Genomic DNA, 16958 nt, shown 5'->3' on the forward strand with positions numbered 1-16958 from the left:
CCAGTTCAAATTACTAATACTGACCTACAAGGCCATCTATAACCTGTCTCCCCCATATGTCTCTGAACTAATCTCCCGATACCTTCCCTCACGTAATCTCCGGTCCTCCCAAGACCTCCTTCTCTCCTCCACACTTATTCGCTCCTCACCCAACCGCCTCCAAGACTTCTCCCGAATAGCCCCTATTCTCTGGAATTCTTTGCCCCAACAAGTCCGACTATCAACCACATTTGGATCCTTCAGACGGAACCTGAAAACCCTCCTCTACAAGAAAGCCTACAGCCTGCAATGACCCCGCTACCTCCTTCTCACTCACCACTACCGGTGATATCACCTCAACCAACACCGGAACTGCTGCAACCCACCAACCTACTGTCTCCTTCCCCACCATCCTGTAGCATGTAAGCCCGAAAGGGCAGGGTCCTCTCTCCACTTTGTATCAGTCTGTCATTGTTAGTTTGTTTACTGTAAGTGATATCTGTAATTTGTATGTAACCCCTTCTCATGTACAGCACCATGGAATCAATGGTGCTATATAAATAAATAATAATAATAATTCATCACCCCTTCCCCTCATCAAATACGAACCCCCCTAACCTAGCCAAAGTCCTAATGTCACGACTCAGCTGTTAGGTGACCCGGGACAAGGAGCACCTTCCCTGTCCCTAACTCTAGGGGGTGCCCCAGCTCACCCTATTCCCCAGGATACTTCTGAAGGTGACGATGCCAGGGCAGCCACCCTTCTCTTATCTCCTGAGTTAACCCTCCGCCTGTTCTGTTAACCCACCCAGGGAAGAGGGGTGCTATTCTGCACCACAGTACACCAACCCGACAAGGGTAAACTGAAAACATCATGCATACAAATATTCACTCACATATATCAGGAATGCATCGGGGAGTGGAGGATGGGGAAAAAAACAAAATAGAGGAGGGAAGGGAATTACCACACTTGCAAACCATGCAACAGTCACAGATAACTCCTCCAAAACTCCTCATGTGAACACCTCTCCTCTAAGCCATGAAACAAATGCTAGCTCTGATGTGGGTTTGAATCAGGACCCAGATTATATAGGGGATGTTGGTGGCTAACTGAGCACAGCTGAGAGCTCAGAGTTTCCAACATGGTCGATTAACCCCTGTTCTGCCAAAAGAAGAAATGAACACCATTAAAAAGAACTGCTTTTCAGCGCAGGAGTAGTAGCAATCAGATGCTGCGGTCTTCTGGATACTCTCTGCGGTAACCCTGTGACACCTAACAAAAGCATTATTGGAATCGCGATCATTTACCAAAATGTGCTCGAACTTTGCTCTGGAACACTAATCCGAATGTGCTACGTTCGTGCCGAATTTGAGATTGACGAACGTTTTCCGACAAGTTTGCACATCTCTACTCCCCGTATCGTACTGCACATTGATGCCTTCCTGAGCAATCCTTTTTCTTTTTTTCATGGACTTGTAACAGAAGGAGCGCCCATAGTGAGGTCACATGACGATCTCTGGTCCTCAGAATGGACGGGGTCCTGAGATGCCATTTTTTGACGTCTTATCTGCTCTTTTCAGGTCACTTCTTGTAACTGTTTTGCAGCTTTAGAGACCTGACGGAGTTAATAGAAGTTGAATAACTGAAAGTATGAACAGTGAGTTGTTTTTCATTTTGGTGCATTATGTTACAACTTTTGCCCTTTTTCGGATTGGTTACAGGACATGTCCACCTGACATATATATATATATATATATATTTGATATGTCATCCCCTGAGGAAGAAGTGGTATACACTTCGAAACGCGTTGGGAAATAAACAGTTAATCTTTCTCATAATCTGGATTCTTGAATTTGTCAAGCAGCGCACTGAAGTCCATAAATTTATTCCAAAAAAATCTGATGCTCCGGTATCTTGTTTTCCCATGGTATTTTGTATGTTTCTTCATCAGCTGATCTTCCTTCCATTTAGGATCCTGGCAGATACAATCGGTATAATTATCTTCTAGAAGATTTACTTTAAACTTTAACGGATGGCTACAGACAAGATGGAGAGGATATTACACCTCACCCTAGAGATCCTCTTCCGGCTTACTGGAGAGGTGAGAGATTCTGATGACGTCACATTACATCATTCTTATCTATGGGAATAACAGATGGACAGAACTGGAGAGGTGAGGACTCTGGAAATGTCTGCAGTGAGATTTATTAATGTGTCTCTCCATAACCAGGATTACACAGTAGTGAAGAAGACTTCTAGTGAGCGCTGTCAGGACCCTGTGTCTGAGGGATGGGGAAAACCCCTGAGCCCAATCACAGGGCCTACACCTCACCCCCTGAAACATGAGGACATCAATGACAAGAAGATCCTAGAACTCATCTACAGGATGACTGAGCTGCTGACTGGAGAGGTGACACTGCTGGGAATGCTGGGACATTATACAGTAACACTATGAAGGGATCGGGGGGGATGACGGTATCATTGTATGTGTCAGGTTCCTATACGGTGTCAGGATGTCGCCATCTATTTCTCCATGGTGGAGTGGGAGTATTTAGAAGGACACAAAGATCTGTACAGGGACGTCATGATGGAGGTTCCCCAGCCCCTCACATCACCAGGTAATAGACTTTACTAAATACACACGGCCTATAATTATCTGTATGTAGAGAATGAATTCAGTCCCTGTATGTGTTTCCTCCAGATCTATCCAGTAAGAGGACAACACCAGAGAGATGTCCCCGTCCTCTTCTTCCACAGGACTGTAACCAAGAAGATCCCAATGTTCCTCAGGATCATCAGGTAGATGGAGAGAAGCTGTCATGAGATCTCCCCTATGATGTGTAGACGGCTGTGAAGGTCTTGTGCTCAGTCTTGTTTTATCCACCAGTATTATGTGTTTTATACTTGTGTAATGAGAGCGGTGGAGATGGCAGGATTAGAGCTGATCATAGATGGGACTTCTCCATCTGTCTGTGACTTTTACAATATTTGTTTCAGGGTGAAGATCTGACCCATATTAATACTACAGAGACATATGTGAAGGGTGATGGGCGGTGTAAAGAGGAGATTCCTACATATGACTACCCAGGTGAGTAGTGACCACTAAATGCAGAGAAGTCACAGATTCTACTGTAATTACACACGTGGTCAAAACTGTTGGTACCCCTCGTTTAATGACAGAAAAACCCACAATGGTCACAGAAATAACTTGAATCTGACAAAATTAACAGATAAAAAAATCTATGAAAATGAACAAATGAAAGTCAGACATTGCTTTTCAACCATGCTTCCACAGAATTTTTAAAAAATAAAACTTGAAATTATGTGACAAGAGACATGTTAAATCGCGGTTTGCCCACTAATTAGCATCACAGGTGTCTACAATCTTGGAATCAGTGTGTGGCCTGTATAGAGGCTACAGATACTGACTGTGCTGTTTTGTGATATGGTGAGTATCACACTCAACTCAAGCAGGAGGAAGCGAAGGAAAGATTTGTCTCAGGAGATTAGAAAGAACATTATAGACAAACATGTTAAAGGTAAAGGCTATGAGACCATCTCCAAGCAGCTTGGTGCTCCTGTGATTACAGTTGCACATATTATTCAGAAATTTAACCTCCCTGGATGTGGCCACAGGAGGAAAATGGATGAAAAATCTTGCAACAGGATAATGACCCAAAACATACAGCTAAAAACACCCAAGAATTGCTAAGAGGAATACGTTGGACTATTCTAAAGTGGTCTTCTATGAGCCCTGATCTAAATCCTATTGAGCCTCTTTGGAAAGAGCTGAAACATGCCAAAAGCAAATTTTGGCACAGTGCCAACAATTTTGTCTGGCACGCACCAGGGCAAGTGGGAAGCGCGAGGCTAAGTGCCAGAACTGGTGCATCTTATATATGCTCCATTTTTGGTGCAGCTGAAAGCTGATGTTTTTATTCTGAAATGGGGCCAGTGTCCATGTTCCCTTTGTAGGCTCTTAATATCAGCCCGCAGTTGTCTGCCAAGCCTTTGCTGGTTAATAACTATAGGGGGACTTTACGTCATTTTTTTTTTTTTTGAGCGGGACCCCATTTTAACAAGCAGTAAAAGCTAAGTGTACAACTGAGAGCTGATATTAATAGCCTGGGAAGTTCCATGGGTATTACCTCCTTTCCAGGCCATAAAAATCAGCCCACAGTCATCTGCTTTACCTCTGCTGGTTATGAAATTTAAGCCCATGCAATTTTTTTTCAGAAAAATAATCATTTAATTAAATACATGTACAGTAAGCTGCACATACACACTGTGCTAATTATATGTGTGACTGACATCTTTATATCTATCTATTCTACGCATACAGGGAGGGCCATTTATAAAGTTGGATCCAAAATGGCCACCTTCAAAATGGTCGCCATAGTCACCACCCATCTTGAAAAGTGTTCCCCCTCCCACATACTAATGTACCACAAGCAGAAAGTTGATATCACCAACCATTTCCATCTTATTTAGATGTATCCATGTAAAGGACCCACCCTGTATATACTGTTTGTAATCTATCTGGTCTATTCTGTCGCGTCACGCTGTGATTCTACTGTACGCGGCAGATGAATTGCCGGCTTTTCATGAAATATATACAGTATGTGTTTATTGAAGTATATTTCCTTGGAAAAATGTGTAAATGACAGAGTAATTCCGTATGTCAAAGTTCATGTTTAAAATTGAATTGCAATCAAATAGCAATTACATGGTGTTCGGATGTCAGTCGCCTGCTAGGTGTGAAAAATCGGATTGTACTCGCATGAAAATCGCATGGCACTGTTTATGACATTAGTCCTACTTTTCTAGACTGAAATCGGAACATTTTTTTCATGGTAATGGGTAAAAGCCCTCAACACCTAATCTCTGAAGCCATTGTCACCTGTACACAAACGAAAATAAAACAACAATATCTCTCGCCTGTCCAAAATTGAATGAATAGAGTTACCAACGCTGTAATCAATCTGTCCGACATTTGCTCATAATAATAATCTTTACTTATATAGCGCCAACATACTCTGCAGCGCTTTACAATTCAACAGTTCATATACAACAGTCCTAACAAAGTTAACGATAATACAGTAATTAATGCAAAGATATTGAGGACCCTGCCCATAAGAGCTTACACTATACAATGTGGTGGGAGTGACACAAAGTACAGTGGCTTATTTTCAATGATGGTCCAACTATCTTGAGGAATTAGGGGTGGATAAAGGTTGGATGAGATAGTCACCAGCCTATTTTTGTAGTGCTTTTAGGTGCAATGGACTTTGGAGGGTTAAGAGGCAACCACTCCCGCTGAAGAGCAGGGGAAAGTGACTCCCTGCAACAAGAGCGGGCCTATGAACTGTGATTACCTCAGTGAGATCATCGCAGTTCACTTTGAAAAATCAGGGTGTGAACGAGTTATTCTACCCAGCTTTTCAACGTGAGTAGTCCCCTCAGGTTACCGCTTATTCTGATAAGCAAATGTCGCACAGATGGATTACGGCATGGGACACTTTGGATTCTTTCAAATTTGGACAGATGAATGATATTGTTTTTTCATTTTTATTTCTTTACAGGTGACCATGGCTTCACTGGATTAGGTGTTAGGCTATGTGCACACGTATGCAGAAAATTTCTGCATGAAAAACGGACTCCTTCCCGCGCGTTTTTGCCGCGATTTTTGCTTTTTTTTTTTTGTTGTTTTTTTCCCGGAGCATCCCCAGACACAGAAAATAGCCAGAAATGCGGAATTTACCGCGAAATTAATGAGCATGCTGCGTTTTTTACCGTGAAGCAGTTTTTCGTGGTAAAAAAAACGCATCAATATGCACAAAGTGCAAAATGCATTAAAATGAATGGCAGCTTCTTTTAGGCATTTTTTGAGCGGATTTTTTGGTAAATCCGTGGGAAAAAAGCAAAAAAAAAACCACAACGTGTGAACACAGCCTTAAGGTGAGAATAATGTGTGTGGTTTTTTAAGATTTAATTTTACTCTATGTAGACAGTGAGGCCTGAATACATCTCTCAATATTGTTCCCTGGTTGTGCTGATCACAGGCAGAGCAGGGTACAATGATGTGAGCTGTTTTCAACACCCAGAGCCGGGGATCAGCGAGAACAGTACCGATGATTCCCAGGCTCCTGTACTTTTCACACTGAAGACACACAGATGTTATCCATATCTCATTAGTGTGCACGTGTGCGAGACGTTTTGTGGACCGTTCTGCTAAAAAAAACAGTCATGTCAGCATGCCTTGCCCACAGACACATGGTCCGTGGAAACACACTGTTAAGCCGGTGGTGGCGAGTAGCAAGAGTGGACCCACTGGACCATGATACCGAAACTCCCCGAGCGAGCGCACCAGGTTCGACTAACCCCTATACAGGGATCGTTAGGGGCAGGCACCAGTTTGGTCCACTCTGCCATCTCCATCTTGGCTAGCTCTATCCTGGTCCGCTCGGCCATCTTTTCCTTCAGATTAGTACGCACATCAGCCATCACCTCTCGTATGATCTCCACTGCAGGGTTTAGGCCATAGAACGCCAGTCTGTTCTTTACCTTCCTCTGGAATTCGGTCTCCTCCACGTTCACATTGGGGGGCGCTGCACTGTCGTGTTCTATGATGGCTGCTATCAAATCCGCTTTTGTTTTGTTGCTAGTGATCAATCCTCGGGCTTCCACCAGATCTTTTAATGTAGTCCTCTTTAACTTCTGGTAGTTATTTTCCATTCATTCCTTTCCTCCTGTAGAAGGGGTATCAAATCCCGCTGTCTGCCACCAGTGTAATGGGGTCTACCCAAGCTGGGGTACCTCTTTCAGTACCACCCCGTGGTTTCGGAGGTCCACTCTGCTTTGGCTGGAGTCTGAATGAATGACGCTGGCTGTAATTCCCTGTTTACATGGACGCATATAAAAGATCACTGCTTCTCCATGTATTTCCAGTCTGACAACACTTTCCTCACAGGACACAGAATATATCACACAGATACAGAGGGCCGGCCAATAGAAAAGCGGCAGGCCAGACATACATTACAAAAGCCGCAGGTGGCCGGAGCCTGCCGATGTTTACTGTGGAAATTACAAAGGTGGGGGGAGGGCGGACAAAAGGGTAATGCTGATGCATTAGGGACATGCATCTCACATAGAACCTATTATACATCCATATAACTGCACAACATATTCTGGGTGCTAAGTGGTTCTGTAACACGTAAGATTTGATCAATTTTCTGTTGCAGGTTGTGTTTTTTCGTTGGAAAACATATAAGGTTAAAAACAAACTGCACGGAGGAAAAGGTGAAAAACAAAGAATTTGATGCGCTGCATAAAAAATTGAAAAAACGGGGCTATGCAAATTGGATGTTAGAGCTAAAATCAGGGCAGATAATAGGGACAGAAAAGATTTATTGGGACCAAAAAATAATGTGAATCCCATAAAAAAGAGAGACATAAATAAAAATAATAAAATATTTGTCAGTCTTGAATATAGTCTGCAATTTGATAAAATAAAGAGCATTTTTTTAAATGCCTACCAATCCTCTATGAGGATGAAACATTGGGAAAAATATTAGATTCTGGCACCAATGTTGTTGCCAGACGAGTTCCCACTATTGGAGATATGGTTTCCCCTAGTTTCTTTACATCTGCAGCATTATCGGAAAATTGGCTAGAACCCTTATGTTTCTGTGGACTGCAAGGAGAGCAGGCGGTCATCCACGGAGGCCATATAGGTCAATCTGTGGGCCTGGGTATCGCGCTGCTGTACTAGTCCCTGCTGGAGGCTGGCTAACTGGACATTGGACAGGCAGTGCTGCCAAGTCAGGTCACGCAGGGAGACAAGAGGGGCGGGCGCACGTGCGGTCGGGCCCTAAGGCGAATGCACGAATAGAGGGAGCTCGCCGAAGCGCCTGTACAGGCGCCTGGCGGGGAGCAACAGCAGGACGTGGGCAGCCCTGGAGCAGCGTGCGAGCGGCAGGGCAGGTAGCGGCGGACCCGGGCCTGGTGGCAGTAGGCATGAGGGTAACACACATTGACATGTGCGAAGATCCATTCATTGCAGTGGGTCGTCACCGGTACGTATGAAAACTGTCACCACATGTACCGGACACACTGACGTGTGAAGGAGGCCTTAAGGGGGTACTCTCATTTCCAAGATCCTATCCCAAAATATAGTAGGTGTAATAATAATAGCAAATACCTCCAATTAGTAATGTGGTATTCTTTTTCTGATTCTCTGTCGCTTACCCCATTACAGTAGCTTAGGTATCCATGGTTATGACCACTAGCAACTAACAGTCACTATATGAGTGGTAGTAACCATGGATACCTAAGATAATGCAATGCTCTGCACATGGGGTGAGCAACTTAGCGAGTCAGAAGAACTACACTACATATTTCCTAATATTATTATTACACCTACTACATATGGGGATGGATGACCAGAGATGGGAATACCCCTTGTGGAATCTCACATGTTTTTATCTGTTGCTACAGATTGTAATTTGATAAAGCTTATTTTTAATCCTCTCTTTATTGCTTCAAACTTTTCTGTGTTTGTGTATCATGTTTGTCGATTGTACTTTAGAGGTTCAGTACCATGGGATTTGTGAACAGGTGGCTCACCACTGTCTTAGGTCATAGTTTCATTATACTTTGAGTTGTATAGAATTATGTATATAGAAATTATATAATATATAAGGCATTGATATTGAAAAATAATAAAATCAGTTTTATTCTTGGCAGATGACTGTGGTGTAAAACCAGATACCTATGAAAAGCATGCCATTATTCCAGCTATACCTCCAGCCCTTCAGAGCAAAAATCAGTCATCGGAGCCTTTTCAATCAGTCACCTATTTGGATTCATCACAGACTGTTAAGCAAAATGAAAGCCACAAAAGTGATGTTGAACATCAAATAATTCACACAGAGAAGAAACCATTTTCCTGTTCAGAATGTGGGAAACGTTTTTTCCAGAGATCAGATCTTCTTAAACATCAGAGAATTCACACAGGAGAGAAGCCATATTCATGTCCAGAATGTGGGAAATGTTTTAACCGTAAGTCAAGTTTGGTTACACATTACAGAAGTCACACAGGGGAGAAGCCATATTCATGTCCACAATGTGGGAAAGGTTTTACCAACAGTTCATATCTTCTTAAACATCAAAGAATCCACACAGGGGAGAAGCCATTTTCATGTCCAGAATGTGGGAAATGTTTTACAGAGAAATCAGGTCTTCGCAATCATCAGAGAATTCACACAGGAGAAAAGCCATTTTCATGTCCAGAATGTGGGAAGTGTTTTAACTGTAACGCAAATTTGATTACACATTCCAGAATTCACACAGGAGAGAAGCCATATTCATGTCCAGAATGTGGGAAAAGTTTTATCCAGGGACAAAATCTTATTAAACATCAAAGAATCCACACAGGAGAGAAGCCGTATTCATGTCCAGAATGTGGGAAATGTTTTAGTTCGAGTTCAAATCTTGTTGCACATCAGAGAACTCATACAGGGTAGAAACCATTTTTTATGTTCAGAATGTGGGAAATGTTATTCCTGGGAATCATATCTTCATCATCTAAAATCTCATGTAGAGTGTGAAGCAAATGAATAACAATGGATATTAATAAGGCAGGAGAGTTACATTTAGTTGACAAAGGCTTTTGGTGGAGGTAGGTGTCAATCCTGGCACCTTAGCTCCTGGATTCTCAGCTTAGAGGGGGGATAGCAAATGGTCTGTACTAGAAGGAATATCTCCTATTTGAAAGGGCACAGCTTGGCTCATTGTCCATTCATAGACAACATCGTTTAATCCATTCCCGACTTGCGCTGTATATACACGGCGCAGTAGGAGCTGTGTTCCTTCAAACTGCCGTATAGATATGGCGCTGTGATCAGCTAGATCAGTGATCTGTCATTATACAGTTCATGACTTATCCGGGGATAATTTGCAAAAGTAAAAAAAAATTAAAAAAATTGTAAAAATATTTTTGTAAAAATCACAAACTAAAGAACAAAAAAAAAGAAACTATTAATCCAATAAATATATTTATGTTTAAAATAAAAAGTACACCTCTTTGGTATCGCCCCTTCTGGAACGACCCGACCTATAAAACTGTCTCACTGTCCCCTTCAATGAACTCCATAAAAACAAACAAAAAAAGGCAAAAAGCTATGCTTTATCATGATATTGCCGAACAAAAGTGGAAAAATAAGCGATAAAAAAGCAATCTCCATAAAAACTGTACAGCTGAAAACGTCATCTTGTCCTGCAATAAACAAGCCGCCATACGGGTCCGGCAGCAGAACAATAAATAAGTTATAGCTCTCAAGATAAAGCGATTCTTTTTTTGAATAAAATAGTTTTTATTGTGTAAAAGCGCTAAAACATAAAAGAATATAAATGAGGTATTGCTGTAATCGTACTCACACAGCAAAATTATCCTACGTAACGGGCCATAAAGCATGAATATAAATAGACCACAAAAAAAGCTTTTACCAAGGCCAGAGTAAGAGTTAAAAAGTACAAATGTTATTGAATATTGCATAAAAAAAAGAAATCATAAAAAGTCAGACACACTACAACAGGTATCAGGAAAAGTGGTGGGTACACCCAACCCAAAGTGGTGACAGTGACATACACCTGGTAAACCTTCAAGGCACAAAGTTTATTGTATGGGTAATGTCTTAGTGCAGGTAATAGCGATGGTTTAGTCCATTGTACATAGGTAATGATTCTGTAGAAATTAAAATAAAATGTGAACTTATATTCCAAGAATCAATACACTCCCTCTCAGAAGTTATGTCTCTTATCCATGTTATGTAAATAAAAGCTTTTTTTTTTGTCTGTTTGTTTTTTTGTTTTCCCTTTTTTTGTTTTCCAAAATTTTTATTAACATTTTGTATATTTTAGCAGTCATCAAATTAATTTTATCCAAGCCTACTGACATTTTCGCCTTATATCTGTTCTCCTAGATGATTTGTGCAGAAGGGAAAAAGGGTAATTGAAGAGTAAAAGGGACTGGGTTGAGGGTAGAGAACTCAGAATTAATAACTTTACATATTCTAGGCAACACATATTAAACAAGTGGAAAACAAAAAACATTTTTTTGAATAAAGTATCCTGAGGCACCTGAAGCCCGTAAAAGGATTATTTGGGTTTAGGGTTTGGGAAATATTGAATTCCATTGGCTCCATTTCTTCTCCTATGTATTAATGCAGCCACACAGCAATGGCATAAAGTGAGACTAGGGACTTTTTTTTTTTTTAAGTGGCGGAGGAATACAGTGCGGAAGGATACCTACCTTCCGTCATTGGATTCCTGCAGCCCGTAGAGAACGGCAGCAACAGCTGATGCTGCAGTTCTCTACCCAAGATCGTCGTGGGACACACTCGTGGACTGCTTCGGATCGTGGGTGAGTATTTTTGTGGTTTGTTATGTTAATATTTATTCCGGAAAAGACAATGGCTTCGGGGAACAATGTGACAAGTATTGGTAAGTATGTTACTCTATGTTATATGTACTGTATGTCTATGTATGTATTGTATGAATGTATTGTATGTATGTAGTATATATGTGGTATGTATGTAGCATGTAGTATGTATGTAGCATGCATGTAGCATGCAGTATGTATGTAGCATGCATGTAGTATATATGTAGTATGTATGTAGCATGTAGTATGTATGTAGCATGCATGTAGTATATATGTAGTATGTATGTAGCATGTAGTATGTATGTAGCATGCATGTAGTATATATGTAGCATGCATGTAGTATGTATGTAGCATGCATGTAGTATGTATATGGTATGTATGTAGCATGCATGTAGTATATATGTAGCATGCATGTAGTATGTATGTAGCATGCATGTAGTATATATGTGGTATGTATGTGGTATGTATGTAGTATGTATGTAGTATGTATGTAGTATATATGTAGTATATATGTGTTATGTATGTGGTATGTATGTAGTATGTATGTAGTATATATGTAGTATGTATGTAGCATGTATGTAGCATGCAGTATGTATGTAGCATGCATGTAGTATATATGTAGTATGTATGTAGCATGCATGTAGCATGCAGTATGTATGTAGCATGCATGTAGTATATATGTAGTATGTATGTAGCATGTAGTATGTAGCATGCATGTAGTATATATGTAGTATGTAGCATGTAGTATGTATGTAGCATGCATGTAGTATATATGTGTTATGTATGTAGCATGTAGCATGCATGTAGTATATATGTGGTATGTATGTAGCATGCAGTATGTATGTAGCATGCATGTAGTATATATGTAGTATGTATGTTGCATGTAGTATGAATGTAGCATGTATGTAGTATGCATGTTGTATGTATGTAGCATGTAATTTTTTTTTTTTTTTTTACATTTAACACATTAGCCGGATGATGGGACTACTACTGTCCCATCATTGGCTAATGTGTCAATCACTGTCATGGTAGCAGGCATCGCCAGATGGGACTTGTAGTCCCATCGGACGATGCCTGCACAGACCCCCGGAGCCTGCACAGCCCCCCGGCAGGCCGGCACAGCCCCCCGGCAGGCCGGCACAGCCCCCCGGAGCCTGCACAGCCCCCCGGCAGGCCGGCACAGCCCCCCTGCAGGCCGGCACAGACCACCGGAGCCTGCACAGACCCCCTGGCAGGCCGGCACAGCCCCCCGAAAGGCCCGTACAGACCCCAGAGAGGCTGTACAAGGGCAGGAAAGGGTTTTTCTTATTCCGATACCGGAAGTCCCATAGACTTGAATGGGACTTCCGGTATCGGAATCGGCGATACCGATACTTTTTTTAAAGATCGGCCGATACCATCCGATACGATACTTTGAAGTATCGGACGGTATCGCTCAACTCTAGTTCTGAGTAAACTTTAAATTTCGACGCTTTAATTACTATATCATAATCATCTAGAATGGCTTCTTTTAAATTTTGTTTTAGTAATTCTAAGTGTGTTTCAGGGGAGGGATGCCCTCGACTATTTTGGAGGTTTTCCTTTAGTTTGATGTGAGATTGTATATTTTGTTGTTTTATCTTTTTTTTACGGTTGTGTCTGGAGGAAATCTGTATCATTTAACCTCTGATGCAGGGCTGTGGAGTCGTAGCTCATTTTGGTGGAGTCGGTATAAAATGGTCCGCCTCCTAAAATATATAATAAATTGGGTACAGTAATTCAATGCAGAATGTGCTGAATATTTTTTCATAGGAATTTGGGAAAGTTATGAAATGTCCTATAAATGGCTGTTCTATTTATGATCTAAGGCTACATTCACACACAGCGTTTTTGCTGCGTTTTTTGAGGATACGTTTTTCAGCTGCAAAAGCAGATCAGATTTTTTAAAAACTGCATCACTTGAAAGGTTTTTGAGCTCATAGATAATGTTTTCAATAGCGCAGATTTCTAATCTGCTTTTGCTATCTATCCATTTATCCATATCTGTCTATCCATATCTTATCTGTACCAAAAAGAATGAAAGCCGGGTAGCACACAGACTAACACTCCTTTAGGACAGGCATTGCTCGTCTTCAGTAACACATCAACATCAATTGATAGTTGTAATAAATAGACTGCATTCACCACATCTTAAGGTGCAGGCTTTATTTTCAAGTGTAGGGGTGTGCAGTATAAGGTTCTGCAGCAGCTGAAGTGTGCAGTATGAGATTCTGTGGAACAGTATGAGGTTCTGCCCCCCCCTAGCTTTGATCCTGGCTAAAACCGTTTCTTATAGATATGGCGAACCCTCAGGTAACCCTAAATGAAGGTCAATGGACACAGGTGGCTGAATTGAAGGAATTGCTTAACCCCTTAACGACCAAGCCATTTTGTCGGTTAAGGACCAGGCCTAAATTTTGAAATCGGACCACTGTCACTTTATCTGCTTATAACTCTGGAACGCTTCAACGGATCCTGCTAATTCTGACATTGTTTTTTCGTGACATATTGTTCTTCGCGTTAGTGGTAAAATTTCGTCAAAATGACTTGCGTTTATGAAAAAAATGGAAATATGGTGAAAATTTTTAATATTTTGCAATTTTCAAACTTTTAATTTTTATGCCCTAAAATCAGAGAGATGCCACAAAAAATAGTTACTAAATAACATTTTCCACATGTCTACTTTACATCAGCACAATTTTGTAACCAATTTTTTTTTGTTAGGAAGTTGTAAGGGTTAAAAGTTGACCAGCGATTTCTCATTTTTACAACAAAATTTACAAAACCATTTTTTTTAGGGACCACCTCACATTGGAAGTCACTTTGAGGGGTCAAAATGACAGAAAATACCCAAAAGTGACACCATTCTAAAAATTGCACCCCTCAAGGTGTTCAAAACCACATTCAATAAGTTTATTAACCCTTTAGGTACTTCACAAGAATTGAAGCAATGTGGAAGGAAAAAATGAACATTTAACTTTTTCCCCCCAAATTTTTCTTCAGACACAATTTTTTTTAATTTTGTCAAAGGTATCAGGAGAAAATAAACCACAATATTTGTTGTGCAATTTCTCCTGAGTACATCGATACCCCATGTGTGGAGGAAGACCAATCTTTAGGCGCACGGCAGTGCTCAGAAGGGAAGGACCATCATTTGAGATTTTGAATGTCAAATTGTCTGGAAACAAGATCGGACGCCATGTCGCGTTTGGAGAGCCCCTGGTGTACCTAAACAGTGGAAACCCCCCATATGTGACCCCATTTTGGAAACTAGACCCCCCAAGGAACTTATCTAGATGTGTGGTGAGCACTTTGATCCCCCAAGTGCTTCACAGAAGGTTATAACGCAGAGCCGTAAAATTAAAAAATCATATTTTTTCCACAAAAATGATCTTTTCATCCCCAATTTTTATTATCCCAAGGGTAAAAGGACCCCAAAAGTTGTGCAATTTGTCCTGAGTACACAGATACCCCATATGTGGGGTGGATCCACTGTTTGGGCGCATGGCAGAGCTCGGAAGGGAAGGAGCGCCGATTTGGAATGCAGATTTTGATGGAATGGTCTGTGGGCATCATGTTGCGTTTGCAGAGCCCTTGATGTGCCTAAACAGTGGAAACCCCCCACAAGTGACCCCATTTTGGAAACTAGACCCCCCAAGGAACTTATCTAGATGTGTGGTGAGCACTTTGAACCCCCCAGTGCTTCACAGAAGTTTATAATGTAGAGCCGTGAAAATAAAAAATCATTTTTTTTCAACAAAAATGATTTTTAATGAGCTATAATTTTTCCATATTCCAGCCGACAGAGTCATGTGCAGGCTTGATTTTTGCGGGACGAGTTGACGTTTTTATTGGTACCATTTTCGGGTACATAACATTTTTTGATCACTTTCTATTCTGATTTTTGTGGAGGCAGAATGAACAAAAACCAGCAATTCAGGAATTTTTTTTTCTCCGTTCCACGTGTGGCAAAATTAGTATGGCAGCTTTATTCTTCGGGTCACTACGATTACAGCGATACCTCATTTATATCTTTTTTTATGTTTTGGCGTTTTTTACACAATATAAACTTTTGTAGAAAAATAATCATTTTTGCATCGCTTTATTCTGCGAGCTATAACTTTTTTTTTTTTTCACTGATGGCGCTGTATGGTGGCTTGTTTTTTGCGGGACAAGATGACATTTTTAGCGGTACCATGTTTATATCCGTCTTTTTGATCGCGTGTTATTGCACTTTTTCCACGCAGTATGATACCGTTTGGAAAAAGTATAACTTGCAACTTTTTTGTGGGTTTTTTTATGGTGTTCACTGAAGGGGTTAACTATGGTGACATTTGTATAGATCGGATTTTTTCGGACATGGCGATACCAAATGTGTATTTTTTTTGTTTTTATTTTTTTTATATAAAAAAGTGTATTTTTAGGGAATTTTTTAAAATTATTTTTATTTTTTAATTTTTTTACATCTATTTTTAAAAAATGTTTTTTCTTTTACTTTGTCACATCATGGGACTTTCACTTTCGGTATATTACATTGCAATGCTCCAGCATTGCAATGTAATATGCCTATTCTGAGAGCTGCTGAGATGGTCTCACCATCTCTCCATAGCTGTATGACCCGGAGGTGTCATGACACCTCTGGGTCATCATAACACAGGTCGGGCCCTCGATTACATCGCTGGGATGCCGACCTGAGGCAGAGGGAGCCCCCTACCCTCTGCCTCCTCCCTGAATGCTGCGATCGCGCTCGATCGCAGCAGTGAGGGGGTTCCCAGCTGTCAGTGCAGGACGCTCAGCCACTGCAGCGCTGAGCTCCTGACACTGATCATCAGGCAGGAGATGCTGTGCCTGTCAGCTGTCATAGTCCTGACACTGCTACTGCTGCCATATCTTCATCCTCATCAGATGAGGCGTTTGACTTTGACAAGTATTTGGATGATATGGAGCAGGCAAAGCGTTGCCGCAAGGAAAAAGATTTCACTCCGTCTCCTATAGCAGCAGATTGACCAGATTTCAGCAAAATGTTTCACTTGCTCTCAAAGAAATAGAAAAATTCAACCGTTCATCAAAACTGACTGTGCATGAGGCAACTCCTTTATACCCGGAAATTGTTAGAGATGTTGCCCATGTGGTTACGGCTTTGCCTCCAACCCAAGTTAGTGTAGACAGGTTGTTCTCTGGCCTTAAAATTATTAGGTCAGATGTGAGGTAATCTATGAAGGAGGATCTGATGGAGGCAATTTTATTTCTTAGGACAAATTCATAGACTGCACAAGTGTTATTTAGTATGTTTTTGCTGAAAACTGTTTTTTGCCACTTACATAGTTTATTACATAGTGTTATATATATATATGTAATTGATATTACATAGTGTATTACATATTTACAATTTATTACAGTTTTTTGTGTTCTAAAGTTGTATTCCAATAAATATATATTATGTTCTATCTAAATGTCTTGATTATTGTATCATAAAAAAGATTAAATGTCTGATGTTCACATTGTACTACAATAAATTTT

At 40.8% G+C, this 16958-nt stretch overlaps 1 protein-coding gene across 1 annotated transcript; it reads left to right on the forward strand.

The window, feature by feature from the left end:
* The first annotated feature begins 1942 nt into the window (after positions 1 to 1942).
* LOC141094317 (gastrula zinc finger protein XlCGF66.1-like) lies at positions 1943 to 11254 on the forward strand. Its single transcript, XM_073580156.1, has 6 exons — positions 1943 to 2081; positions 2211 to 2390; positions 2475 to 2598; positions 2682 to 2779; positions 2978 to 3068; positions 8726 to 11254. The coding sequence occupies exons 1-6, from the start codon at positions 2013 to 2015 to the stop codon at positions 9502 to 9504; spliced, it is 1341 nt and encodes a 446-aa protein (XP_073436257.1). The 5' UTR covers positions 1943 to 2012; the 3' UTR covers positions 9505 to 11254.
* Positions 11255 to 16958: the final 5704 nt, after the last annotated feature.

This window comes from Dendrobates tinctorius, unplaced genomic scaffold (assembly GCF_039654945.1).
Source record: "Dendrobates tinctorius isolate UK_male_01 unplaced genomic scaffold, ASM3965494v1 ptg000063l, whole genome shotgun sequence".
Taxonomy (NCBI): domain Eukaryota; kingdom Metazoa; phylum Chordata; class Amphibia; order Anura; family Dendrobatidae; genus Dendrobates; species Dendrobates tinctorius.